This window comes from Hypomesus transpacificus, unplaced genomic scaffold, assembly GCF_021917145.1.
Source record: "Hypomesus transpacificus isolate Combined female unplaced genomic scaffold, fHypTra1 scaffold_116, whole genome shotgun sequence".
NCBI classification, from domain to species: domain Eukaryota; kingdom Metazoa; phylum Chordata; class Actinopteri; order Osmeriformes; family Osmeridae; genus Hypomesus; species Hypomesus transpacificus.
In genome coordinates, this window is record NW_025813700.1 from 206 (window position 1) to 28,025 (window position 27,820).

The 27,820-nt window shown below is 47.2% G+C and overlaps 2 protein-coding genes across 2 annotated transcripts; both read right to left on the reverse strand.

Annotated features, from left to right (window-relative positions):
- Nucleotides 1–331: 331 nt before the first annotated feature.
- On the reverse strand, nt 332–6,670 carry LOC124488042 (relaxin receptor 2-like; the record flags this gene model as incomplete). The annotated part of the gene is made up of 5 exons (XM_047050498.1): nt 6,351–6,670; nt 1,148–1,294; nt 964–1,038; nt 732–837; nt 332–403 (listed from the first exon to the last, which is right to left on the reverse strand). Coding segments are annotated over exons 1-5 (485 nt in total), but the record flags the coding sequence as incomplete, so codon positions are not given.
- A 6,583-nt stretch (nt 6,671–13,253) lies between these two features.
- LOC124488001 (beta-1,3-glucosyltransferase-like) lies at nt 13,254–27,566 on the reverse strand. Its single transcript, XM_047050439.1, has 16 exons — nt 27,561–27,566; nt 27,429–27,432; nt 26,766–26,812; nt 26,357–26,390; nt 25,857–25,966; nt 24,605–24,681; nt 24,388–24,499; nt 24,155–24,291; nt 24,013–24,076; nt 23,335–23,451; nt 22,377–22,446; nt 20,409–20,522; nt 16,019–16,118; nt 15,574–15,714; nt 15,303–15,447; nt 13,254–13,557 (listed from the first exon to the last, which is right to left on the reverse strand). The coding sequence occupies exons 1-16, from the start codon at nt 27,564–27,566 to the stop codon at nt 13,423–13,425; spliced, it is 1,413 nt and encodes a 470-aa protein (XP_046906395.1). The 3' UTR covers nt 13,254–13,422.
- Nucleotides 27,567–27,820: the final 254 nt, after the last annotated feature.

Sequence of the window (27,820 nt, forward strand, 5' to 3'; positions counted from 1 at the left end):
ACTTATAGTCTCTCTTGTCGGGGAAAAGCGTATACGACGCAAGGATAAATCTATTCAAATGGCAGACAACTCTACGCTATTAAATCATCATGAGATGGAGAGTGATTGATTCCCAGATAGGAGCAGACACAAACTGACTGTTTGAGAGAGGCTCAGTACGATGTAAAGAGTGGAAAGTAATATTGCCTGTCTGTCTGTCTGTCTGTCTGTTTGTCTGACAGCTGTTTACATTAGTGAGACCTGGCCTTGATTCAGGTGGAACATCTGTCATTAGATGTCAACTTTGAGGGTGTGTGGTTGGTCATGACAGCGTCCGATAGGCCGTACTCACAGTATCTTCAGTTTGGTGTATTTAGAAAACACGTTGTCAGACAGACTGCTAATCTCGTTGCTTTTCAGGGACCTGCAACAGAAGACCATATACACACAGAGACACACACACACACACAGACACATACACACACAACTAGAATGTAGACAATCTTGGGACGACAGTCTATTTAAATGGACCCTAAGAGATTGGATTTGGTGGATTCATGAGGCCATTTTGCAGGCCAAATGAATTGGCAGTCCCGACAGAGACACACACACACACAATTAGAAACAATCTTTAACTGGCAAGATAAGAAACACAGAGTGTAGAAACAGGGGGAGAGACAAACACAGGGCCCACACACAGAAAGAGACAGACACACTCTCTCGTGACTAGACGGACGTGCCGGGATACTCACAGCCAGGTAACGGTGACCGAGAGCTGAGGTACCTCATGCAAGTTGACCTCCACACATTGCACCTCGGTCATAATACAGTTACAGCTCTCTGGATACTGCTGCAACGCTACACACACATTCACGCACACACACGATTAACTACACAACCAAAGTGAAACACTAGCTAAATCATTACGTGAAGATTTACGCATGCAGGGAAACAGAAACTGTATACACACACATAAACACTTACAGCAATTATCGGGTAGAGGGGGATTTTGAGGATTGGCATTCTGAACAAATATGTCAGCCCATCCACTATTATCCCCTTTAGAGATGAAAGAAAACATTGAATTAGACGAAGACAAGGAAAACTGACACACACACAGAAACACAGAACACACACACACGCAGAAACACAGAACACACACACGGACCACAGTTTTCCTCGTCGGCTCCGTTGGGGCAGTCTCGGTGGCCGTTGCACTGCAGGGCCTGGGGCAGACACACAGTCACGTTCCCACAGGGGAACTGGCCCAGGGGACAAGTCTCTGCTGCCACCCTGCTGGGCACCAACGCTGGGGCTGGACACAGAGAGAGGGGGGAGAGAGAGAGAGAGAGAGAGAGAGAGAGAGAGAGAGAGAGAGAGAGAGAGAGAGAGAGAGAGAGAGAGAGAGAGAGAATCAATCAGAGTCAACCAAATTATAACAAAATGTAAAGTAACCTACCGGGAACATTGGAAAGAAGAAACTAAAAGCCAAAGTCGATTAGAATGTTATCTAAATTTAGGAAGAGATTATAATCTGGCAGAATATCTCTCTACTGTCAGAGATAGAAAGCAGAGACAGATCCTAACCAAGTACAGGCTCAGTGACCACCAATTGGCAATTGAAACAGGACGTCACAAAAAATCATGGCAACCAAAAGAAAACAGAATATGTGGTCACTGTTTGACAGGTGAGGTTGCGACAGAGATGCACTTCCTCTTACAATGTGAAACATTCAGTGCTATAAGAAATGGTTACTGGAACAAATTCCACTCCGTAACTTCAGATTTCAAGGTCTCCCCAGAGCCCTTCTCCTAGCAGAAGGAGACAGGGCAGACCTTGCTGCTAGCAGAAGAAGACAGGGCAGACCTTGCTCTCCTAGGAGAAGGAGACAAGGCAGACCTTGCTGCTAGGAGAAGGAGACAGGGCAGACCTTGCTGCTAGGAGAAGGAGACAGGGCAGACCTTGCTCTCCTAGCAGAAGGAGACAGGGCAGACCTTGCTCTCCTAGGAGAAGGAGACAGGACAGACCTTGCTGCTAGCAGAAGAAGACAGGGCAGACCTTGCTGCTAGGAGAAGGAGACAGGGCAGACCTTGCTCTCCTAGGAGAAGGAGACAGGGCAGACCTTGCTGCTAGGAGAAGGAGACAGGGCAGACCTTGCTGCTAGGAGAAGGAGACAGGGCAGACCTTGCTCTCCTAGGAGAAGGAGACAGGGCATACCTTGCTGCCCAGTATGTATCAATATGCCACAACCTGAGAGACAGTGAGTGACCTAGACACACAATGCACACAAGCAAAGTACACACACAACATATACCGTGTGTGTGACTGACGTGTATGTATATATATATATATATATATATATATATATATATATATATATATATAATAACCAATCTTAAGGTTATGTTAAAATTTTTTCTTTAATCTGTAATCTTTCAACTGAATTTGCCATGTTTGGTTGATATTGTTTTGTGGTTCCACCGTTGCTTTGGCAATATGAACATTTGTTTCTTAATGCCAATAAAACCAATCGAATTGAATTGAATTGAGGAAGAGAGAGACAGAGAGAGAGAGAGAGAGAGAGAGAGAGAGAGAGAGAGGGGGGGGGGGGAAGGGAATATGCAACAATGTGTTTTGTTCACACACTAACCAATTATAGCCCTCGTAAAGAAAACAGTTAATCCACAAAAACATTCAATCCACTGCGGATAATTTGCTATGTTTTCTAGTTCTCCGCAAACAGAACAATCACAAACTCACACACACAAACACGCGCGCACGCACACACTCACACACCTTCATATTCTGGAAATACTAATCCTTTCCCTCAGACGTGGACAAATGAAAATGCAAAGACCATTCTCCAATAAACGCTCAAATCAATGACGCCATCCCATGCCTCTCCATCCATCTTATGGCCCATCTGTACCACGTTATCTTCTAATTGGATACAGGTCAAAGACAACCCTGGTGACTGCACTGGAAGACATCTGGAAGATGTTCTCACAATATTCGGGGAGGTTCTGTGGCCAATAATGCTTTGGAGAACATTTGAAATATCCCAAACCGCTCCAAGGTGTAAGCCACAAGGCCCAGAGATGATGATAATAATAATAATAAAGTGTTTTACTGGCAAAATAACATTTGGAAGGAACTCCTGAAAAACGTTTTGCTATATGTTTGAAATAAAGTTGGAAAAATGGTAGGAAGGGGGGGGGGGGGCGATAAAAAAAAGAACATTCCCACTGGAGATGGGAACGTTTTGAGGACTTTTTCTAGGGGCTTGTGGAGTTCTGGCTGGTACACACACACTTCAATCTCTTCCACCCTGTTGACAGGAACACACTGATCCTCGCCTTGATGACTTGGAAAGCAAAAGACGGGAAAAGGAGGGGGGGTTCAAATAAAACATTTAGAACACCCCATAATGTGGGCTGGAGGAGAACATCAAAGTCTGTCCCAGGTATGAAAAGGGCATGTGTTTGTTAAGCTGTGAGTGACTCAGACAGCACACACACACACACACAGAGACAGACAAACTAGACGAGTGCAGTAAAGACACTTTTAACAACATGATAGTCCGGTCTCCAGTTCTTCAAAGGTTGCTCGTGTACACACCTAAGATAGAGAGAGAGAGAGCGAGAGAGAGAGAGAGAGAGAGAGAGAGAGAGAGAGAGGGACAGGGACAGGGACAGGGAGAGAGAGAAAAATAAATAGACAAATACCAATACAAAGAGAGAGAAAACACCGGTTTTCGGACGGAATATTTACTGCCTTGTTGATGTGGCACAAACGTCAAGCAGCCAGCTGGACTGTGCTTTTGGTGCAGGGATGAGTTTGCTTTTAACGCCATACCACTTCCTTCTCCGATCCAGCTGCCTTCGCCTTGATCAGACGCAGGCAAGGAGCCCGAAGGGTAATCCCCCCGAAATCCTCTTTCTTTCCACCCTTTCTTTCGAGTGCGTTTATCGCTCTCCTCCTTAGCCCTCCCTTAGACCTTCTCCTCCTGCATTCCCTGCCATGCTCCAATCTCTGGATCGCTCTCGTCGACAGAGACCTTGAAGTTAAGTGCTCAGAGTTAGAGAGATTTTGCGGTTCAAACTGTTGGGCCAGGTCAAATTGGACTTTGGTTACAGATGTATGAAGTACCTGGCGAGGGTTATGATTATATGTATAGGATTTTGATTTATTTATCTTCTGAAAGAGAGCGTGTGCGTCTGTGTGTGTCTGTGTGAGAGAGAGAGAGAGAGAGAGAGAGAGAGAGAGAGAGAGAGAGAGAGAGAGAGAGAGAGAGAGAGATTAAGTTTCACCAAGAGAAAATGTTCTCCTGTGACGGAAAGCCACACAGAATACCTTGACTCGGAAGGTTTCGCCACCATTATCGATAAATCCTTAGAATGCTAGGCTCATAGATCCCTTCCTACCCTCTCCTCTCCACACACACACACACACACACACACACGCTCCAAAGTCCTCTCACTGGCCCGTGTTTCTGACTGTGGCTATTAACCTGTGAGTGGAGCGCAGCAGACGCACTTGAACCTTAATAATTGAATTGAGAGGAAGACAGAGACTATTATCCAAGCATGGAGCTCAAGGACCCCAGCGACACATGGAAACACTGAGGCCATCCTGCCGAGAAACTGGACCGAATTTCCGTAGGCCTATGTGGGGAGTGTGTTGGTGTGCGTGTGTTTGTGTGTTGGTGTGCGTGTGTTTGTGTGCCGTGGGTGTGTGAATGCGGATGCCGAAAAATTGACATGTGTTTATTTATTACATGTTTTGATCTAAATTGATGTACAAATAGCAAGTCTGCAGATAATCAGGGACTGTGTGGTGCTAACAGTATTTCAAGGGTTAGTGCCAAGGAACTGTCTGTTTCTTTATCATATACAGTGCAACATTAATCACCATTAATCTGATTATAGGACAGTGCAACCATAACAACAATATAATATCTCACGTGCAACATTGTAAAAAAGTACACCAAGACGGTCAAACCCTGTTCCTGGAGATCTACCCCCTAGGTTCCCTAACAAAAAACACAATACTATGAGTATACTGAAATATGGATAGTACACTTTAAGTTCACTTTTGATATACTTTTAAGAAGTACACTTAGAAAAAAGTTCACTTTTGATGTACTTTTAAGTATGCTTTGAAAATAATTTACTTTTGTAAGAAGTATACTTAGAAAAGTTCACTTTTGATATACTTTTAAGAAGTATGCTTAGAAACAGAAAATGGTATACATCTCTTCTGGAGTAGGTTGTACGTTTTCTATTATTATACAGCAAGAACAGTCCAAATAATTTAAGTACATCATAGGTTACATTTTTTAGATACATCTCATTCTAATTATTAATGTCTATGAAAATATGTTATGTATTGCACATTTAATTTTTAATTTAACTTTTTTGGTATTGAAGCTGTAACCTTAATTACTGCCAAAACATTCTGAAGCCCAATAATCTTATACTTATAATTATCAATTGGAATATTAATGGAAAAAAACCGAAAAGGCTACTCGAGAAAGAAGCAGAAGTACACTTAGAAAAAAGTTCACTGTTGATGTACTTTTAAGTATGCTTTGGAAATAATGCTGCTGGAAGGGGTTATACTAAGTATACTTACAAAATAAACTCGAAGTATATTTATTTTTTGTAAGGGTTTTCACTCCAAGCTCAGTTGTAACAAACATGGCTCCCATTGTCAAGTGCTAAAACCAGAATAGGAGTCAAGTGTGCTGGGTAAGGGTTGGAATGACAACGTACATTAGGTTTGCTTCCCTCGAACAGGGTTGGGTCATCCCACTTTGTACATTGTGTCCACAAGTTTAAAATATTTTTACATAACTCAATGTACTAATGAGCACACCCTCAGGGGTGAACCTTTTGACACATTATGGAAACACCTAGGGCTATGTGCACTTGTTCATTTCATACCAACAGGTTTCATTCAATTCTTGTGATCGGTTACAAGACAGTTTTCGACAAAATATATGCTTCGTCTGAACACGCACACAAACGCACGCACACGCACGCACGCAAGATTGTGCGCAATCAATTTCACCCTTCATTGCAATTTAGCAACTTCTATTCCAAGCTGTCATACATGATTGGTTAATTTGCAGACCGAGAAGAAATTAAATTACAATCGGACGGGGTCTACAGTGTCATCTTGTTAAAGTCCGCTGCAATTGTCAGTTATAATTGATTGAATAAAAACTCACTTCTGGAGAAACCCGTGTCTCGTTAGCAAACAAAGAGTCAATTATAGGAGTTTATATTGTTATGACCAACGACACAAACAACATAAATATACAATATATATCCATGCGAAATAAAGTTTAGTTCAATTCGCCGCCTACCTATGCTGGCTGATTCTGTCAGATGCATAACCAGGACCAAAGCCCATACATTCACTCTCAGGGTCTTAACTTTCACCATCTTCATGATGATGTGTTCGTATTCCAGATTTAAAAATGCCAGTTAGAAGTCCTTGGCGACGCAGGATAACATTGTACCATAGACACACCAGAGTTGCGTCTCTCTGAGCCGCGTCATATTCAGAGCATACATGAAACATCCAGGTTTCACCCCCTGTTAATTCCTCTCCGCCATACACACAGTGAAAGAAGTGACAGATTTTGTAGGTGCGCAGGAGCAGTGGAATTCTTTCTCTTTCTCTCTCTGTCTCTTTCTCTCGCGGACTCTCTCTACCAGCCAATGGGACAGTCACTACATGCATCGACCCCACCCACAGATACCTAAGTGGAGACACTGCGTCATTCCGTCAGCGATGGATTCAATGACTGTGGATCTGGTCACAATTTTAGAAAAACATGAATTCAGTAAGAGTTGTGCATTTTTGACCTGATATGAGTTGTCTGTTTAAACTAGTAAACCGTACAAACAGTCATTTATGTGAAAGCTTGTTGTGTGGAGTTACACATCAGAGGTTAGGGTGCATGCCTTCTAGCAAGTAAGTAATGATGTATCATGCTCAAAGCCCCCCTGGCCTGTACTGTACGTTTCTTTGGATAAAAGTCTCAACTTCAATCCATTAACCCGAACAAAGGAATTTGTGTTCGGACCTACACCCTGGGGGTGAACACCAACCACCCACCAGCCGGATGGAAGCCTTCTCTGTCCTGTGGCTATACGCCTCAGATTATGAGGGACTGGATGGTGAGGGCTGGCGTGTGCCTGTGTGTCTGTGTGTGTTTGTGTGTGTGTGTGTGTGTGTGGTGGTGGTAGGGGGGGGGGAGTTTGAGACGGTCCTTACGCGACCTTTTAATCCAACAGCCTGACTGTGGAGCCTAAAAATGTGTTAGGGTGCGATAAGAAATGGATCTCAGATGTCCATAGTCTTTTGTTTTCACATCTCACGCCCTCGCGCACACCAGCGAGAATACACACGCACGTTCCTGCATGTTCATTGTTCAGGTAAATCTGACGTCCTCCTTTTTATGTGTGTCCATCCCTTCTTTTGTACACTATAAAACGTTGCACATCTGATTAGAAGGAAAGAGATTGTCGTGGACCACCTGAGTGCCTGATTGAAATAAGCTGGCAACGGCACTGGCACCTGCCCACTGGAAGTTACGGTTTCCCTGCCAAACATTCCAGGTTCACTGAGTGGTGGCCATGCCTCTTGCTAGCTATGCCTCTGAATATCACAGAACACTTCAGATACAAGCCATTTGTTATTTTCAGTGATTTGGGGGGTAAATTCAAGGAGGGGGTGGGGGGAGAGAGGGAGGGAGGGAGGGAGGGAAGGAGGGAAGGAGGGAGGGAGGCGGAAAGAGAACAGAATCAGATCTGATTAACGTGGAGAGCGAAACCAGCTAAATTTATTTCTACCCAGGGATCAAGCCTTACCATCTGTGAGAGATTATGCTTGGTGTCATGGGTAACACAGCCACACACAAACTCCTTTTATTTGGAGATCAGTCGTGAGTGGACTTGTGGCAGCTGGATGGACAAATGCACAGGGCCCTGGTGTGTGTGTGCTGGGAGTTGGAAGACAGTAAAATAGTTTGCGGAGAAAGGAAAGAGAATGGGGGCAGATGCAGAGATACATTTGCAATGCCTATTTTCTCAGCATCGTGCATATTGGATACATCTAATATAGATCCCAAAAGTAGGATTCACATTTAATGATTTAATATGATTATCTACCAACTAAAACATTCATCTCTGTTTTTCAACAGAAATTGTCATTAGCATCGGTTTGACACCAGTGGATTAGTCTAGAATGGCCCACAGACTGAAATACACAGAGGCTGAAATACACAGCAACACACTTTCAAGTTCGACAAAATACTTCCCCCCCCCCCACCCTCCCCCCCCCCCCCCCCCCACCCCTCAGTGGAGACAGAGAAGCATGACCAACACAACCCAAATGTTTCCTCGATGAAATTCGGTTCTTGTTTCAACACGGAGGCCCCTGAGAACATGTCCGTGTACAGATAGAACGTCCTAAAGAGGAACCATCAGAACAGGCTTCTAGTTGCTCCAAACAGAACGCTTTGGACACAGGAAGTGGGTGGAGGACTGAAGATATTGCCCAACTGTCTGATGTTCCAAAACAACTTCTCTCGTGATGAGCTTTGAGCCGTAAGGACACATCTCAACATCTCTGGAGAAAACACCACGACCGTGAACCACGCTAGGGGGTTGAAACACACACACACACACACTGGCGAATGAAGTCTAATGAAAATAATGATGTCTCAGCCGTATCAAGGGTCAAACATTTTCACAAATAAGCCCAAAACACACACAGATTACAACCCCTGTCTATGCACGCACACACACACACAAAGTGCTAGGCCGTTTTCCATCTGTCTATGTTATCATATTAGCCCTTGCCTAAACTCTTTAGTGCCCAGTTTGGCTTGGCAGTGAACCCCTCGGTGTCATTGGGAATTCAGTTGGCTGACGAGACTGCTGTTAATGTCTACAGCATGTGTTGTATATGTGTGTGTGTGTGCCTGTGTTTGTCATAAGAAGAAGGAGAAACTTGTATTTACATCGCAGTTGTCATAACTGTCTCCAGGGGTCATGACAAATGGTAGTCCACACGCGGGGGGTGAGGACAATAAAAAAAAAAAAAGATTTTACTAACAGATGGTGGCCACTCTCTCCAAAGATGTTGTGTGTCCATGAATCATAGGGAGTGTGTGTTGTCTTGTCCTTTCTGGGATTGTGTGAACATTACATTTACATTTAGTCATTTAGCAGACGCTGAGCGGTTAGGGAATCAGGCTACCAATCAGAAGGTTGTCGGTTTGAATCCCGGAGGTGCCAAATGACGTAGTGTACTTTACCCTACTCGCCTCGGGGGAATGTCCCCGTACTTACTGTAAGTCGCTCTGGATAAGAGCGTCTGCAAAATGTAAATGTAAAACAGTACCAGGCTGTGGTGAATATTTTGAACGAAGGTTGTCTGTTCTACAGTGTTGGGCATCATAACCCCACCATGACTGCCGTTCCTCGGTCCCTCATCTGAGAGGATAGAATAGGATTAGGAATTATTCGTCCATCGTTTGTCCCAATGCCTGTGACCTTCTGGTGCCCATTCTGAACAATAGGAATGATTGCGTAAGGATCCCTTTGAAAGTTACGCTGGGATTAGCCACTGGGAAACAGCTATTGTGAAGGAAAAGCTGGAAGGCTGGGATGGTTGTAACTGGGATGTAGCCAGTGTTGCAGTGGTGTGGTGTTGTCTTCATGTACCACCCCCTCTCTGTGCCAGAATGGAGCTGTTAGCTCGTTAAGGACTACACCTCGTTAAGGAATACACCTAGTTAAGGAATACCCCTCGTTTAGGAATACACCTTGTTAAGGATTACACCTCATTAAGGAATACACCTCATTTAGGAATACACCTTGTTAAGGAATACACCTCATTAAGGAATACACCTGTTTAGGAATGTACCTCGTTAAGGAATACACCTCGTTTAGGAATGCACCTCGTTAAGGAATACACCTCGTTTAGGAATACACCTGGAACACAACTTGTTATGGAGCTCAACTGGTCATGGAGCTCAACTGGTTAAGGAAACACACTGTTTGGTGGCCGGTTTGCCACTCCCTGTCTGCCTGTGTGTCTTCCTGTCTGTCTGTCCACTTCTCTCCTAAGCAGGGTGGGCAAGCTGAATCTGGCCAGGGCCAGTTTTCGAACCTGGGACACACAAATGTGGGGAGGCTAAAGGAAACCATTGTTGTTGTCAGATTACTGGGTGGTTGTAATTGGTTTCCTTTCAGATCTTTGTATATCCAGAGAATAAATAAAACCTGTCTTTCTCACCCTTTTAAAAAAGTGAAATGAATGCTATACGGAGTGTGTGTGTGTGAGAGAGAGAGAGAGTTTGTATGTGTTCCTCTTTGCGATGAACACTGTGTGCTGTTTTCACATGTAGCTGAAGGGTTCAACAACACAGGCTGAAGCATCGAGCGGACAAACTCTGGCAGTGTTGGGGAAATCATCACATAATCTCCCTGGAACAATACCATAACAGTCTGGGTCGGCTAACTGACACTTACATTTAGATGTCATTTAGAGATACAAATTAAGGTCTGTTTGCTTTTATTACCATCATGCTATCAACAAGGCATTTTGGCCGGGAGAATTACCGCTCATTGGATATTTTTGGCTTTTCCAACAACCGTGCCACATTCAACATCACCATGTATTCACACCTAAATGCCACGAGTTGCTGCCACGTGATTGGCTGATTAGACATGATAATAAAGGGGTTGTGAGTGGATAAAACAATCATCAACATTGAGGAGAACATTGGGTAGACTGGGGGGGAAAGAGCAAGAAGGGAAATGAAGAGATTGGCAGGTGAGTGCAGCGGAGAGACAAGGAGAAAGAGGTGGAGACAGAGAGAGAAAACCACAGTGAGAAAGTCAAGGAAACCACGATAGAGAGCACAGATTTTGAGAGGTGGGAACGATTGCTATATGACGAGATGGAAAGTGGAAAAAGAGACAGAGAGAGAGAGGCAGAACCTCAGCGGGGTGAGATTGAAATGAACAGAGATGAGGGGGGGATGGTGGGGGGGGTACTTAATTTCCGTCACACTAAGAAAAGAGAGAGGCAAAGAACACCGGAGGGCAAGGAAGAGGTAGACATGGAGAGAGAGGGGGGGGGGGGGGGGCAGAGGGAGTCAAAAAAGAAAGAGGGGGCTGGAAGGAAACGGAGACTGGACACAATGAGACAGGACAAGGAGGCTGATTTATGGACAACAACAAAACGCAGAGCCTAGAATGAGCTGATTGAAGTGACAGAGAGTAGCGAGAGGAGAACGTTCAGGAAGATCACATGTTCGGAGGAAAACTAAATATGTGAAAAAGGCAGGGACTGTGAAAGAAAAAAAACTGAACAACAAGAAGCGGGAGTTGTGTTTGCGCACGCAATTTAGAATATAGTGGGATGGAAACTGTTTCCCGCCTTATCTTATGCGTTCAGTGGTGGATCTAAGGGGTGGCAAGGGGTGGCAGCTGCCACCCCAATAATATATATTTTTTTGTATGCATTTAGCAGACGCTTTTATCCTAACCCTAACCCTAACCCTAACCCTAACCCTAACCCTTTTCGCCCCACATAATATCCGTTATGGGAATATCGCTTGTTTTGATGCGGACTATTTTCCGCAATTATCATTCTCTACGCTATAATAGCGTAGCGAATGATAATTGAGGAAAATGTAGGCCTATTGTGGGGTTTCTAGTGCCTATAGGAGGAGTAACCCTGCTCTTGCGTCACAGTGACATGGGGGAAGTATGAGGTCTCGTTCTGTTCCCGAAATGTCCACAAAGATTTTAGCGGTGGGAGCAAGTGTATGATTCTGTGTTTAATATATGTGTGTGCGCTGGTATGGGGGACTTATTTGTTTCTGCGGTCATCATTATAGGTAAATACTTATTATGTGTCCGTCTCCAGGACAAGGGGGAACTATTTTCAAAATGTGAAAGGATGACTTTGGGAACAATACACATCTGGCACCAGCTTGAGCATATGCACTTGTTTTGTTCTATGTTTTCCTGTCTCTCTGTCTCTCTGTCTCTCTGTCTCTCTGTCTCTCTGTCTCTCTGTCTCTCTGTCTCGCTCTCTCGCTCTCTCTCACACATTATATTCATTTTGGGATGACACTTTTATCCAAGGCGACGTTTGAGATGCATACACACGCGCACGCACATTCATGACCAATCCCTCCTGTTGTTTTTCCTATTTGATTTGCATTAAAACCAAAAGTAATCCAGAGGCAGATAGGCCCAGTCCTATCAGCGTGCTTACTGTGGACTCGCTGGGGCTGTTATCATTGGGCAGGACTGAACACAAGGTGCCACGTGGGACCCTTCCACTCATTCCCCCTCGTCTGAAACGTTACACACCATCACCGAAGGAGAGCCATCGCTGTTTCCATGGGAATAGATGTCACAGTGACACAAGCCTCGAGCCCGTTTCTCACAGAGACAGACCAGAGAAAAGACCATGAAGAAGAAGAAAGAGAGAAAGAGAGAGAGAGAGAGAGAGAGAGAGAGAGAGAGAAAAGACAGAGAGAGATAGAGAGAAGACAGACAGAGAGAGAGAGAGAGAAGACAGAGAGAGGACAGAGAGAGGACAGAGAGAGAGAGAGAGAGACAGAAGACAGAGAGAGAGAGAGGACAGACAGAGAGGACAGAGAGAGAGAGAGAGAGAGAGAGAGAGAGAGAGAGAGAAGAAAGAGAAAGGAGACACAGAGAGAGAGGTTGGAGAAAGGAAGCAAAAGATACAGCGACAGCCCCCCTCCCCCTCTCCACCCCAAAAATCTCTTTCACTTTCACTATAATAAAAAAAAAAAGATTTACTATAACTCATCTTGAATCAATCAACTCAATCAATGAAGAGAAGCTGGCAGGGAGCCAGTCTAGTGATGAGGGGCCCAGCTGGGCATGGAGACAAGGAGAAACCACTGATGAGCAGGTGTGTGCGTGTGCGTGTGCGTGTGTGTGTGTGTGTGTGTGTGTGTGGGGGGGGTCAAACTGCTTAGAACCCCAACCTGGCAACCGCAAACCACTAAACACACGTTATTACTGCACAATCTTCCCATCAGACTGCTAGCTGTGCGTGGGGCTGTGAAGGAGAGTTGATCCCTTGTGACATAATGTGTGTGTGTGTGTGCTGGTTTTTACACCACACATCGGTACTGTAAGACCTACACTGTCTCATCAGTGAAGACAGGCAGAGCCCAGACCTGAATCCTTGACATCCGTTTATTACATCTTGACATCCTTTTGTTCCATCCCCCTTTTATAAACTGCACTCATGCACTCACACACACACGCACAGACGCACACAGACGCACAGACAAACACACACACACACAGACGCACACACACACACTCACACAGCACCCCTGGGTTGACATCCCTCCAGGCAGCCCCTCACAGCTCATCCCGGGGTGGAGGGTCCTGGAGCCAGCGTGCGTACACACCCAGAGGGTCGCTGTTCCAGTGCTTGTGGAAGGAGATGGACTGCTGGTGGGACAGGAGCTCTCTGGCGTAGTCGTCCGGTCGTGCCTGGAACAAACCGGTTCAGACTGGTGAGTTGAAAAGAGGCTTTGATCCGACCTAAAGGGCCACAGCACCAGGAGGGGCCACCTGAGATGATTTTGACGGGAAAAGTATTCCAAAAGTAAATCCATAAAACATGTAGCTTTATATTGTATGTAGGGAGTCAGATGGCTGAGCGGTGAGGGAGTCGGGCTAGTAATCAGAAGGTTGCCGGATCGATTCCCCGTCGTGCCAAAGGACGTTGTGTCCTTGGGCAAGGCACTTCACCCTACTTGCCTCGGGGGGAATGTCCCTGTACTTACTGTAAGTCGCTCTGGATAAGAGCGTCTGCTAAATGACTAAATCTAAATCTATATTATACTGACTGCAGTGCGGGTGACCTACCTGATTGCAGGGGAATTAAAACGATTAAAATCTCATTCTCTGTGTCTCTATGTCTCCCTCCCGTATCTCTCTCTTTCTCTGTGTCTCTATGTCTCCCTCCCGTATCTCTCTTTCTCTCTCTTACACACACACACACACACATTCCTCTGATCTAGACCATAAAAGAATAATGACCCTGAGCCTCAAACTAAGATAAATGCTTAATGAAGGGTTGGGTTCGTATAGTGGTTGACCAGAGGGCTGTGTGTGTGTGTGTGAGTGTGTTAGTGTGTGTGTGTGTGTAGTCCTCACAGGTGTAACAGATGGCTTTGTGTGTTCTAACAGTATTGTAGTGTTCAAGGCTAAGGAACAGCAACATATCTCAAATATATTGCCAAGAAACTGACAATGCAGCTGATTTCACTCATTTAAAAACTGCTGATCCAATTAGGATAAAGAATACAGAATACAGCAAAGGCAGTCTTTCAAAAACGTCCTTTGGGATGTTGACTATTAATTACTTTAATGTTTGCTACCTTTCACCATTTAATGGATGATTGAATAGAGTGAGACTGGACCTCCATCATGAAAGTGAAGCGTGTGCAATTCTGACACTTAGTTAGCTGATCACAGAGGCATCGTGTGTTAGTATGTGTGTTGGTGTGTGTGTGTGGGGGGGGGGGGGGCCCTGCCTGGTGGAACAGAGGGCTGTGTGTGTGTGTGGGGGGGGTCCCTACCTGGTGGAACAGAGGGCTGTGTGTGTGTGTGTGGGGGGGGGGGTCCCTACCTGGTGGAACAGAGGGCTGTGTGTGTGTGTGTGTGTGTGGGGGGGGTCCCTACCTGGTGGAACAGAGGGCTGTGTGTGTGTGTGTGTGTGTGTGTGTGTGGGGGGTCCCTACCTGGTGGAACAGAGGGCTGTGTGTGTGTGTGTGTGTGTGGGGGGGGTCCCTACCTGGTGGAACAGAGGGCTGTGTGTGTGTGTGTGTGGGGGGGGGGTCCCTACCTGGTGGAACAGAGGGCTGTGTGTGTGTGTGTGTGTGTGGGGGGGGTCCCTACCTGGTGGAACAGAGGGCTGTGTGTGTGTGTGTGTGTGTGGGGGGGGTCCCTACCTGGTGGAACAGAGGGCTGTGTGTGTGTGTGTGTGTGGGGGGGGTCCCTACCTGGTGGAACAGAGGGCTGTGTGTGTGTGTGTGTGTGTGTGTGTGTGGGGGGTCCCTACCTGGTGGAACAGAGGGCTGTGTGTGTGTGTGTGTGTGTGTGTGGGGGGGGTCCCTACCTGGTGGAACAGAGGGCTGTGTGTGTGTGTGTGTGTGTGTGTGTGGGGGGGGTCCCTACCTGGTGGAACAGAGGGCTGTGTGTGTGTGTGTGTGTGTGTGGGGGGTCCCTACCTGGTGGAACAGAGGGCTGTGTGTGGTGGTGATGCCCAGGGAGCTGAGACACATGCCCAGCACCATGTCGTCAGGGGCCTCATCACCGTGGCAACCACAGCCCCCTGAAAGCAGCCTGGACACGGCCACTCTGCTCAGCACCATCCTAGACACACACACACACACACACACACACTATTATTATTTACGTTATTCCACAGCCTCAGCCCCCTGGGAGACTCACTGTGCTCCACCCCCACACCCCTTGCTCCCCTCCTCCACAGAGACTCACCCCCCACCCCCAGTGGGGTAGCTGTAGCCGTGGTGACCCAGGCTGTAGCCGTGGTGACCCAGGCTGTAGCCGTACCTCTCACCCAGGCTCACAGCCTCTCCAGCGTCATAGCAACGCAGGAGCCTGCGGAGCCGGGGTAGACTACACACACATACATACACACACAGATACACAAGCGCACACAGATACACACACACACACACACAATCCAAGGAGAGAAAGGGGGAAGAATTCATTAAGTTATATGGAAAGTTTGATTAAAAACTCTAATCTTTCATAATCAAGTTCTTATCATCACCATGGTGAGAAAGAGAGAGAAAGGGAGATAAAGAGAGATAGACAGAGAGAGAAAGGGAGATAAAAAGAGAGAGAGAGATAATAGAATGGTGAGAGTCTTTACTCAGAAGAACTTAGCCCAAGGGCGTTCAAGACATGGTTCCAGTACCTGATTAGTGTGTCGTCGTCTACGATCAGCAGCCAATCCGCTTTCGGCACAGCACCGCTGAGGAAGCGCTTCAGGATAGCGAACGTTTTCCCACAATGCCCTGCAACATTACAGAGATTAAATAAGAGGAAGACGCTGTGGAAAAGAGAGAAAGGAAGAAAGAGAGATACTGCAGAGAGACAAAGAATCACTACGGAAATGGCCATTCGTGCACATTTTAAAAATAAAACGGTACTAAGATTATGGGTTATGCTAATTATGAATTCCTTACTCTGTCAAGCCTACAGAGAAATACTTCTTATATATAAAGCAACCTCACCACAGCTACACCAAGTGTGAGGTATTTTCAGACTCTTATCAAAAGCGAAAAACAGCGCAGGGAGGAATTTGAACCTGCAACCACTGAGCTAAGCCCTCCCACTTTCAGTGAAGTAAGAGTGTGGTTATAAAAGGACAGCATTAACTTCCTGATCTAGTAAGACATGCTGTAAAAAGGCAGAAAATGTAGAAATAGTGGTTTGTTTTCTACTGAGCTTCAAAAAAAATGGAAAAACCTGAGAATGCCATCTGCAAGGAACATTCCAGATTTGTAATTCTGGTAAACAGAAGTTCTGGTCATTTGTTATTCTCCTGGAGGATCCATCCTAGTCGACCATGCAGCTGAATATTCATAAGCCTTTCAAAACAATGGCCAGTCAATAAACAGGAGTAAACAATTGTTTGGCTTGATGTTTTATGTATCAACATTCACTTGATTTAGCATACATTGTTAACAGATGCTGTTCCAAAAAATAACTTTCACCTGTGCTTTTGTTTTCAAACCTACGAAGCTATTTGAATTTAAAAGGAACAGCAAAAGAGAAAGCTCTAGAAACAAAGAAAGAGAGAGAAATGAGATACCGAGAGAGAGAGACAGAGAGAGATAGAGAGATAGAGAGAGAGAGAGAGAAACAGCCAGAGGGAGAGAAAGAGAGGCAAGGGAGAAGGAGAGAGGGTTAGGGGGGAGAGAGAGAGACAGAGAGACATAGAGAGAGAGACATAGAGAGAGAGAGAGAGAGACATAGAGAGAGAGAGAGAGAGACATAGAGAGAGTGAGAGAAATCAGTAGAGAGAATGAAAGAAACAGGTGGGGCGGACGAGAAGCAGAGCGGAAGAGTGACGGAAAAGAATGGGACAGAAAAATCTCATTTGAGATGAATGAGTAGCTGTAAGTGGATTTGGGCTCGGGAGGGGAAGGTAAGGGAAGGAATGGGAGCCAGCGTCTTCCAAAGGACAGAGGGGAGAGCAGGTTTCAGGGTTGGGATAAGAACCCCTAAGCCTTACTGCTCCAGTTCCTCTCTGACAGATTTACTGATCAGGCCGGGAACGAGCGCGAGTTGCCCAGAACTCTACAATAAACGGGTCCGTATGGAGATCAAGCCTCACACACACACACACATCCACACACGCAACCACACACATCCACACACGCAGATGGGACCGGTCCTGTCTACAGGTACTTCTGAGTCAGGAAGTCTTGTCGAGAGGAGAGCAGGGGGAGGGGGAAGAGAGAAGGGGAGAGAAGAGGGGGGGGGGGGGTGGAGGAGAGCAGGGGGAGAGAGGAAGGGGGGAGGATAGAAGGGGAGAGAGGAGGGGGGGTGGAGGAGGAGAGCATGGGGAGAGAAGAGGGGGGGGGGGGTGTAGGAGAGCAGGGGAGAGAGGAGGGGGGGAAGGGTAAAAGGGGAAAGAGGAGAGGGGGGTGGAGGAGAGCAGGGGGAGAGAGAGGAGAGGGGAGGAGAGAGGAGAGCAGGGGGAGAGAGGAGGGGGGTGGCGAGGATAGAAGGGGAGAGAGGAGGAGGGGGGAGAGAGGAGAGCAGGGGGAGAGAGGAGAGCAGGGGGAGAGAGGAGAGCAGGGGGGAGAGGCAAAAGAGAGGAGGGGGGGAGAGGAGGAGGAGGAGAAGAGGCGGAAGAGAGAAATGGGAAGGAAGGAGGAGGAGGAAGAGAGGAGAGCAAGGAGGACGACCAGGGGCCGAGAGCAAAGTCAAGGAGTCTCAGCCGTGAAGGAGTCTCAGCCGTGAAGGAGTCTCAGCCGTGAAGGAGTCTCAGCCGTGAAGGAGTCTCAGCCGTGAAGGAGTCTCAGCCGTGAAGGAGTCTCAGCCGTGAAGGAGTGTTGAACGCGGCGCGGGGAGGGAGACGGCCGGAGTCGCGGCTCACCAAACCCAACGTCTGACAAACGAGGCATGAGGACCCAGTGAGAAGCGAGAGAGACAGAGAGACCCGGGAAAGGAAGAAAGAGGAGAGGAGAGAGAGCTCTTTGGAGAGATCTTTCAGACTATCACAACGCTGACCACCGGGTAATAGAGAAGGCGCGAGAGCGAGACAGAGAGAGAGAGAGATATGCGGGATGGAAAGAGAGAGAAGGAGACAGACAGGGTACAAAACAGCAACATATCAAGGGAAAAGGAGGGGCATGCCGGGGAGGGGGGGGGGGCCGAGGTCACGGAACACTGAGAGGGACTGACAATGAAAGACACGGGAGGGAGGACGAGACACGCCGAACAAAACGTCCGGTAACCCGCAGGCATGAGGGGGGAGATGACGTGAGGGAGGCACACAGAGAGAGACCTTTTGATGCTCTGATGACGGAGAGTGTGAGATGGATAACGAGAAAGAAAGACAGGAAAAAAGAGAGGGAGAGAGAGAGTGTGTGTGTGAGAGAGAGACGGACACACAGAGAGAGAGAGAGAGAGAGAGAGAGAGAGAGAGAGAGAGAGAGAGAGAGAGAGAGAGAGCGAGCATGTGAGACTGACAGAAAAAGAGAGCGTGTGCGAGTGTGTGTGTGCGAGAGAAAGTAAGATGGACCTAGAGTGTGCATCCGATACCTAACCAGCCCTCAGTGGAGGAGACTGACCACAGAGAAAACACACAGTGCCACAGAGTGCCACAGGGATAGACAGCACTAAATCAAGTATTGAAAACAACAGCACTCCAATGACAATTACATTTCATTCACGTCGGAGCCCTCCTTGAAAGGATCACATCTGAAATGAGTCTGTGTGCACGCATGAGTTCACTCTGCACTCCGTCCCCTCAACCTAAACCAAACAGCACAAACGCCCCTACACACAAACACACCCACAGCGATTGTGGTGAGTGAACTGCATGTAATTACCTAGAGTAAGCGAAATTATTTTTTCCCAGAGAACACTTCTGCTCCTGCCTCTCTCTGAGTGTGACATTTTCACAAACACATAAACAGCCAACAGCAGCATTTACAATTCAACAAACATCCACTCCCAGAAAGGACACTGGATGTCTAGTTTCACAGAGCAACATTACTGTAGTAATCGCTACAGCAATGTTCTTTAAAGAGAATTCAACCTCAGATTTAGATGAAAGCGCAACCTTCAGAACTTATTTTTAAAGTTGCACGGGGGGAGAAAAACTGGTTAACTCGTGTGAGAATGAGAGAGATAAAGAGAGAGAGGGAGACATCCTCATGTTAGAGGGGAGGGGAGAGAAAGAAAAGGAGAGACACGGACAGAGAGAGAGAGAGAGAGAGAGAGAGAGAGAGAGAGAGAGAGAGAGAGAAAGAGAGAGAGAGAGAGAGAGAGACAGAGCACGTGTGAGAGAGAGAGAGCACGTGTGAGAGAGAAGGAACGAGAGAGCGAGAGAGAGAGAGAGAGAGAGAGAGAGAGAGAGAGAGAGAACAAGAGAGAGAGAGAACAAGAGAGAGAGAGAACAAGAGAGAGAGAGAACAAGAGAGAGAGAGAGAACAATAGAAAGAGAGAGAGAGAGAGAGAGAGAGAATGAAAGGTAAAGAAGTGATTGACAGACAGGGGAGGTAATGACCCTGGCAGAGAACAACAGACAGCAGCTCAAGGTTTGAGGCAGGAGCCTGACAGACGCCTCGGAGGTTGGACTGCAGTCATAATGCAGCTGAGCACAGCTCATAAACACCCATATTAAATCCTGGAGACACCGAATCAACAACTACCACCCCTGTTTTACGGTCATGAAATCTGAATGGATCTTTTTTCTCTTCTCTATCTGGAGCATGCAGATCAACAACACGAGGCCTTGGTGAGCTCACGCGGGCCTCCCTGTACTGTTCCCGTGTCCTCCCATCGTAAACCATGAGGCCGGGAACATTCGCCGATCTACATTCGGATACATATGGTACACCTGGGAGAGAGGGGGGGCGAGAGAGGGAGAGATGAGGGGGAGGTGGACAAAGAGAGCGAGCCAGAAGGGGGAAAGGGAGCAGGAGAGAAATGGAGAGGGAAAGAGAGAGGGATAGAGAGAGAGAGAGAGAGAGAGAGAGAGAGAGAGAGAGAGAGAGGGGGGGGGGGGGTTCAGTTCAGAGACGAGGGAGAGAAGATAGCAGTTGTGTCTGACACACCACACCCACCTCTCTCTGTGTTGGGCACGCCCAGGTGGATTGTGGGTATGGAGGGGTCAGTGACATCACTGTAGAACTCCAGAAGTGCTGCGTCTTTTGCCCAGGTTGCCTTGACAATAGGTACTGTGGAAACAGACAGACAGACAGACCTCAGACAAAGAGGTAGACGGATAGATAGACAAATATAGCGTATAGTAACTATGTTTTGTGTGTCCAATCATTTCCAATTAACTTCAACCATCATTAGATATTGAGGGGCCTGTTCAAACAATCCTAATCTAATCCAATTAGATGTACTTGCTTGGTTTATTTTATCTCAGGGTAAAATATATCGCTAACACTGCAAGCTTTTACTCTGCAGTAATGGATTCAGCCTGCCAAAACAGGGCCTAAATCACTACGCCGTCATATTGCAAAGTGTTTTTTTATAGGTCACGCTCAACAGATTTTAAATCTTGTTTCAATGTCTCCTTTGAAATAAAAACAGGTAAACCGCCCTTGCTCCCTGCCCTTGGGGAGCTGTTAAAAGGAGGGATGCTAGAGATTATGGAAATGAAGCTGATTACACAGGGCCGGTTTGACGACGGGAAGGTTTGTAAATCAGACAGGGAAAGTGTAACGGGTCACTTCCACTCAGCGAGCTAAGGGGTTCTGAAAACCTGCGGGTTGTCTGCTCAGTCGAGGAAGGCAGGGGGAGGGAGGGAGAAGGAGACAGGGAGAAGGAGGGAGGGAGAAGGAGACAGGGAGAAGGAGGGAGGGAGAAGGAGACAGGGAGAAGGAGGGAGGGAGAAGGAGGGAGGGAGAAGGAGACAGGGAGAAGGAGACAGGGAGAAGGAGAGAGGGAGAAGGAGGGAGAAGGAGACAGGGAGAAGGAGACAGGGAGAAGGAGACAGGGAGAAGGAGGGAGAAGGAGGGAGGGAGAAGGAGGCATGGAGAGAGAGAGAGAGAGAGAGAGAGAGAGAGAGAGAGAGAGAGACACACTTTAAATCCAAAATCAGTATTTATTCAGCTATTCCATATTTTCTGTAGGGGGTTTGATATTGGCCAAACAACCAAACCTAATTACCCTATGTTTGAAGGAAGATGGGAAACTGAACAGTTTATTAACATTACCCAGAATATGTCAATACCAATGGAATTCAAGTTATTTGACTCTATGGGTTAAATCAGAGCAAGAATGGTCAAGGTAAGGTAAATTAAATATACGCGTATAATATATATATTTTAACATTGCAAATAAATGAAATCAATGACAAGGCAAATATGTTACAAAATTAAGGCTTTAAGTCTTGCCTACTCTACCTTGATTATAGTAAACCAGAAATGAGGAGAAGGTCACAGGAGATGAAGAATCCACAGATCAATGCTTCACAATTCCCAAGAATAACCAATCACACCACATCTTGACCCTTAATTATCAACATACGAGCAATGCTACAGCAAGTCACTCAATGAGATGTGAGCGCTATCAAGTAGAGTCTCCGTCCAGCAACTCCAGAATTGAGCATATGAGAGGCAGGGTGACATCCAGCCGTACGTTGCCATACACATGCATGCATGAACACACACACACACACACACTATGATGTGCGCAGAGAGGCACGCACAGACACACCATCACACAGACATACGCAAGAGCAAATACACACTTCACTCCTCAGGATCCGGTTATCGGAGAGGATGGAGTTAGCTACCAGTCCTGTTACGGGACTAGATCCCTAGGGCAATTGCTCACATATATATTTATGTGAGCAATTATTTCTAGAGAATAATCATGATGACTTATGCAAAATGACAAGAGCTGCAATGGCTGAGTAATTATTTATTTTAACCTCTAACCTCCACAAATTGACAAAGAATTGTTTTCGATGAACATACACACACACACAGAAACACACACACACAGAAACACACACACACAGAAACACACACACACAGAAACACACACACACAGAAACACACCCACACAAAACCCACCTCTGACTGAGTGGAACTTCTGGCAAGTTTTCACGGCTACAAAGAGGTCTCCCTGGCCGATTGGCTGTCCCTGCGGGAGACACAATCAACACAGTGACACGTTCAGTCACCGTGTGATGACTGATGTCACTGAAGAGATTTGTTGACACACACACACTCACACACACCCAGTTACTCTCAATCTTTCTCTCTCTCTCACACACACACACACACACACTGCTCTCTGTTTCGTCTCTCTGTCTCTCTCTCTCACACACACATTCTTGCACTTGCATAGACTTACTTTCACTCTCTCTCACACACACACACACTTGCTCTCTGCCTCTCACACACACACACTTGCACATACACACACGTACCTTCCCTCTCTCTCTCCCACACACATATATATACACAACAGTGTGTGGATGAAGGTGGAGGTGTAGACTTGGTGTGGTTGAAGGTGGAGATGTAGACATAGCGTGGCTGAAGGTGGAGGTGTAGACGTGGTGTGGGTGAAGGCGGAGGTCTAGACGTGGTGTGGGTGAAGGTGGAGCTCTAGACGTGTTGTGGGTGAAGGTGGAGGTCTAGACGTGGTGTGGGTGAAGGCGGAGGTCTAGACGTGGTGTGGGTGAAGGCGGAGCTCTAGACGTGGTGTGGGTGAAGGCGGAGGTCTAGACGTGGTGTGGGTGAAGGTCTAGACGTGGTGTGGGTGAAGGTGGAGCTCTAGACGTGTTGTGGGTGAAGGTGGAGCTCTAGACATGTTGTGGGTGAAGGTGGAGGTGTAGACATAGCGTGGCTGAAGGTGGAGGTCTAGACGTGGTGTGGGTGAAGGTGGAGGTCTAGACGTGGTGTGGGTGAAGGTGGAGGTCTAGACGTGGTGTGGGTGAAGGTGGAGGTCTAGACGTGGTGTGGGTGAAGGCGGAGGTCTAGACGTGGTGTGGGTGAAGGTGGAGGCAAAGGACAGTGCTCTCCTCACACAGACGGGCAGGTAGGAGGTGAAGGCGGTGGCACAGCCGCTTGTGTGGTCTGTGCACAGCTCTGGAACAGCAGTCAAGCTGGTGCCCTGGCCCTCATCCCAGATGAAGAGAGCGAGCTGAGGACAGAGGGGAGGAAGGAGGGAGGGAGGGAGGGAGGGAGGGAGGGAGGGAGGGAGGGAGGGAGGGAGGGAGGGAGGGAGGGAGGGAGGGAGGGAGGGAGGGAGGGAGGGAGGGAGGGAGGGAGGGAGGGAGGGAGGGAGGGAGGGAGAGAAATATTCATTATTTCAGGGAAGAAAAAGAAAGAAAGTGGAGGACGAAAGAGAAGGAATTTAGGGCAAAATGATTGCAGGATTAAGGCGGTGATGAATAGAAAGGGAGAACCCTTGTCTGTAGATAGCAGCCTTCTGAGGCAGAGTGGCCTTTCAGTCCCACACATTGGATTGGGTTAAGACACCTTAACCCTCATCTACTAATATGCACAAAAATTGCAAACAAACAAAATAAACCACAGGAATTAAACATAAGTGTCTGCTTGACTGTCTGTCTGTCATGTTCCTGTCTATCCATGTCTGTCTGTCTGTCTGTCAGACAGTTAGCCTGCCTGCTTGTCTGGTTTTCAAAGGCCCAGAGAAAGGGAGGAACAGACAGTAATGAGAGAGAACAAAGGTTGGGCCCACCTCGTGTTTCAGGTCAATGGTGAAATCCGATTTAAGGGGCTCGTCTTCAATCCTTTCAGCAAGTCTAAAAAGCAGTTCAAAATAGTGTTGTAAACAACAACAATAACAACACCCCCCCCCCCACACCCCCCCACACACACACCTGCGGATCAGGGGTGTGCTGATGGCCCAGCCTGCGGCAGGATCGGGGTAACCAAACGAGGCGGGGTCCTCGGAGAACGCGTAGTGGTGGATGATGGACGCCTCGTCGTCATGGAGACGCTTGCCCAAGAACCACTCCTAGGAGGGGGTGGGGTGGGGGAGTACAGAGTACAGTACAGACAGGGTTTGATTGTCTTAGAAGTGCGTGTGTGTGTAGGTGAGTGGCGAGCTCACCTCCTGAACAGGGTATCTACTGAGCACGTGCAGCAGAGTGGAGAGTCGGACTTCGGTCGCCTCCTCCAGGAAAAGAAACCAGGAAGCGGATTGGCTGTAAGACGCTGACAGTCTGGAGGAATGATGAGGAAGTGTAAACATTCAGGCGTGTGTGTGTGTGTTCAGGTGTGTGTGTGTTCAGGTGTGTGTGTGTTCAGGTGTGTGTGTGTAGACGCACCCTGGCAGGGCTGGCAGAATACTCCAGTCTCCATCATAGTCTGACAGCTGGTGAAGTAGCAGAACAATAGCAGGTGTCTGTAGGAAGGACAAACTCACAGATTTATTATTCATGCATCACTATGGAGAAAGTGAGGTTGGGGAGAGTGAGGTTGAGGAGAGTGAGGCTGGGGAAAGTGAGGCTGGGGAGAGTGAGGCTGGGGAGAGTGAGGCTGGGGAGAGAGAGGCTGGGGAAAGTGAGGCTAGGGAGGGGCTGGAACTGTTTACACGAACGTCTCTGGAACAAAAGGGGTCACGATGCACGTCGCTAGGAACCCAGGTGCTTTAATCCAGCCTCGCACTTGATGTCTCTACTGCCGTCTCAGCGGTTTCTCCAACTGAATTGAAACGCTCCTTTTATTTAGGTCGGCAAAAAATAACTGTGTCGTTTGTTGAGATTTGCACAAACGGGATATCAGAATAGAGAGCCGAACCACACTCCTCCTACACTCCTATTCTCCTTCTTTCTCTCTTTCTATTTCCATCTGACCACCCACCCTCCTGCCTCTCCTCATCACTTCCCTCCCTCTTCCCTCTCCCTCATCTCACATCTCTGAGATCAAATCTCACCATCCAGCGTGCGACGCTTCAAAGAATCAGTTAGGTTGGTATTATACGACCACACCTTTCCTGATTCTATAATCGAAACCGGGAAATCCAGTCGTCAGTTAAATTAACACGTTTCCAACTGCAAAAAAAAATGTTCTTGGAGAATCCAGCCAACTCCAAGTGAGAAAGATGATGAGGCCCCCTCCTGGTGACAAGCTGGAACTACAGCTAAACCGACGCACACGTACCGACTGAGTGTACCTATAAAGAACTCCAGAGTACAGAAACAGCACAGCTGTCTTTGGTAGAAAAGTGGCTATTACGCACAACCAATCAAGTCAGCCAGGTGCAGGGTCCAAGGTCGCTGCATTAAAAGGAAATAAACTACGCCAACGAACCAGAATATGCTTCGTTTAGAGTTTTACAAACTTTTCCTACCGAGAGGCCAGTCTGCCTGAATGAACGCTTTAGCGAGACCATCCACTAGATCTTTAAACACCCTTCCGTTTTCCATGCTAATGATTCGGCAGACTCTTCTATCCAAAGCAACGTACGAGTCGTGCATTTTGAAAGGACAGCGAGGGGTCACGGGTCACGGGCAGGGCCGCATGCTGTTTTCATGCTGAGTTGAGTTGAGGGGGGGGGGGGGGCGGGTCCTCCGTCACCTGGGTCAGGTGGGCCGCCTGCCGCTGGAGCTCCGCCCTCGCCTGCTCCGCCCGACGGGCGTGGAAGGTGTTCCTCTGGCTCTGGATCACAAACACCACCCTGTCCAGCCCTGGGGGAGGGGGGGGGGGGGTAAAGGGGAAGGAGGGGGGTAAGGATAAAGAGAGGGAGACAGGGGGTAAGGGAGAGTGAGAGAGAGGACGGGAGGGGAGAGAGAAGGGGAGAGAAAGGGAAGAAAGGGAGTGAAAAAGAGAGAGAGAGAGAGAAGGAGAGATGGAGGGAAGGATGAGAGAGACAGAGAGAGAGGGAGAGAGAGAAGGGGAGAAAGAGAGACCACGTATTGTTCATTTTCCAGTCACCTGTCCACGAGTTGTAATGGAAACTCAATTTTGGGCAGTGTGTCAAATGCTGCCTTGACCTATCAGTGTTTTAGTGGCCACCGCCCATGAGTGTCAATCAAAGTGTCATTTAAGTCACGGCTCAGCGATCCACTGCTACCCACCAGTAGGAATGTGCTGACACGAATGTCCTGGCACCTGGAGAGAGAGAGGGAGAGACAGGAACAGAGAGAGAGAATCAGGGACAGAGAGAGAAAGAGAGAGAAACCCACACAGGGACAGAGAGAGAGAGAGAGAGAGAGAGAGAGAGAGAGAGAGAGAGAGAGAGAGAGAGAGAGAGAGAGAGAGAGAGAGAGAGAGAAAGAAAGAAAGAAAGAGAGACACAGGGACAGAGAGAGAGATATGAGATGGAAAGAAAAATAAGGAAACAGACAGGGTACAAAAAGAGAGAGAGAGAGATTGCAGGAGAAGACAAAGAAAGATGGAAAGGCAAACAAACAAATAAACAAAGAGAAAGACAAATTGTAAGTTACTTCCTGTATTTCAAAGAAACTGACCTGGATAAGCCCTTACCTGAGAGCAGCCTGTGTTTGAGATGTGCCCCTCACTGAAGTAAAACACTGAAACGGAGGGAATAGAATAGATTAACACCCAGACAGCTTGTATGGAAGATCAAGTGAAGGCAACGGGACGAACTTCCCTGGCTAATAGACACTGCAGTAATTCAGAACTAACGAAATGGACAGCGTTACAGTCACTTTTCAGAACCACGGACAGCGAACGCTGTCAGTCATTGTGCAGTTTCGGCTTCCAAAGTTCGTCGTGCCAACTAAGTTAGCACATTTATACCCTTTGCCTGAGAGGACGAGACTGCGTGCGACGTTGATTTGACATTGGACTGACATACTAGCTTGGTTAGCTCATTAACAGGACATGGGCAAGATAATTAGTTTCATTGATTGCACTCTGACAGTCAAATCGCACGTCTGTGTCTAACTTCATCCCAAGACCCATGTCCATCAACGCGTAATTTTGGTCGAAGTTGCACCTGTGACGTTCCCGATACCTTTAGGCAAGCATTCAATTTTTAGCTAGTTCGCTAACTAGCTTAGCAAATTAGCTTAAACATGACAATAATAGGCTTCGACATGACGACAGTTAAATAGTTATTCACTAAACATAGTCACATCGTACTGGCTGCAACGCATTATCATGTAGTCCCAACCTTCGCCTCACCTCGCTGAACAATGTTCAGGTAGATAACTAGTTAGCTAGATATGCCTCATCCAGCCGTCTCTTACCAAATGAAATGAAGAGATACCAAAGGACTATTTTGTATCGGTTAGCAATGTTTCCCATATACACTGCCCCCATTCTACGTGGCCTGTTCGAAAGGATGCATATTGCTAACAACTAGGCTATATAAAATACATTTTAACCATGGAGCGGGTAGGCTCTAATGTTTGGCATGCCTCTTCGGACGTTACACGTTTAAATTATGTTATAGTGGCCTCCTGTGGCCAAATAAGGTGTTGCACTTATGCCTGACAAACAAAATAGTATAGCAGAAAATAGGATAAGATGTTCAATGCTGAGGATAAAACCAGTGGTGTAGTCTACGTGATACG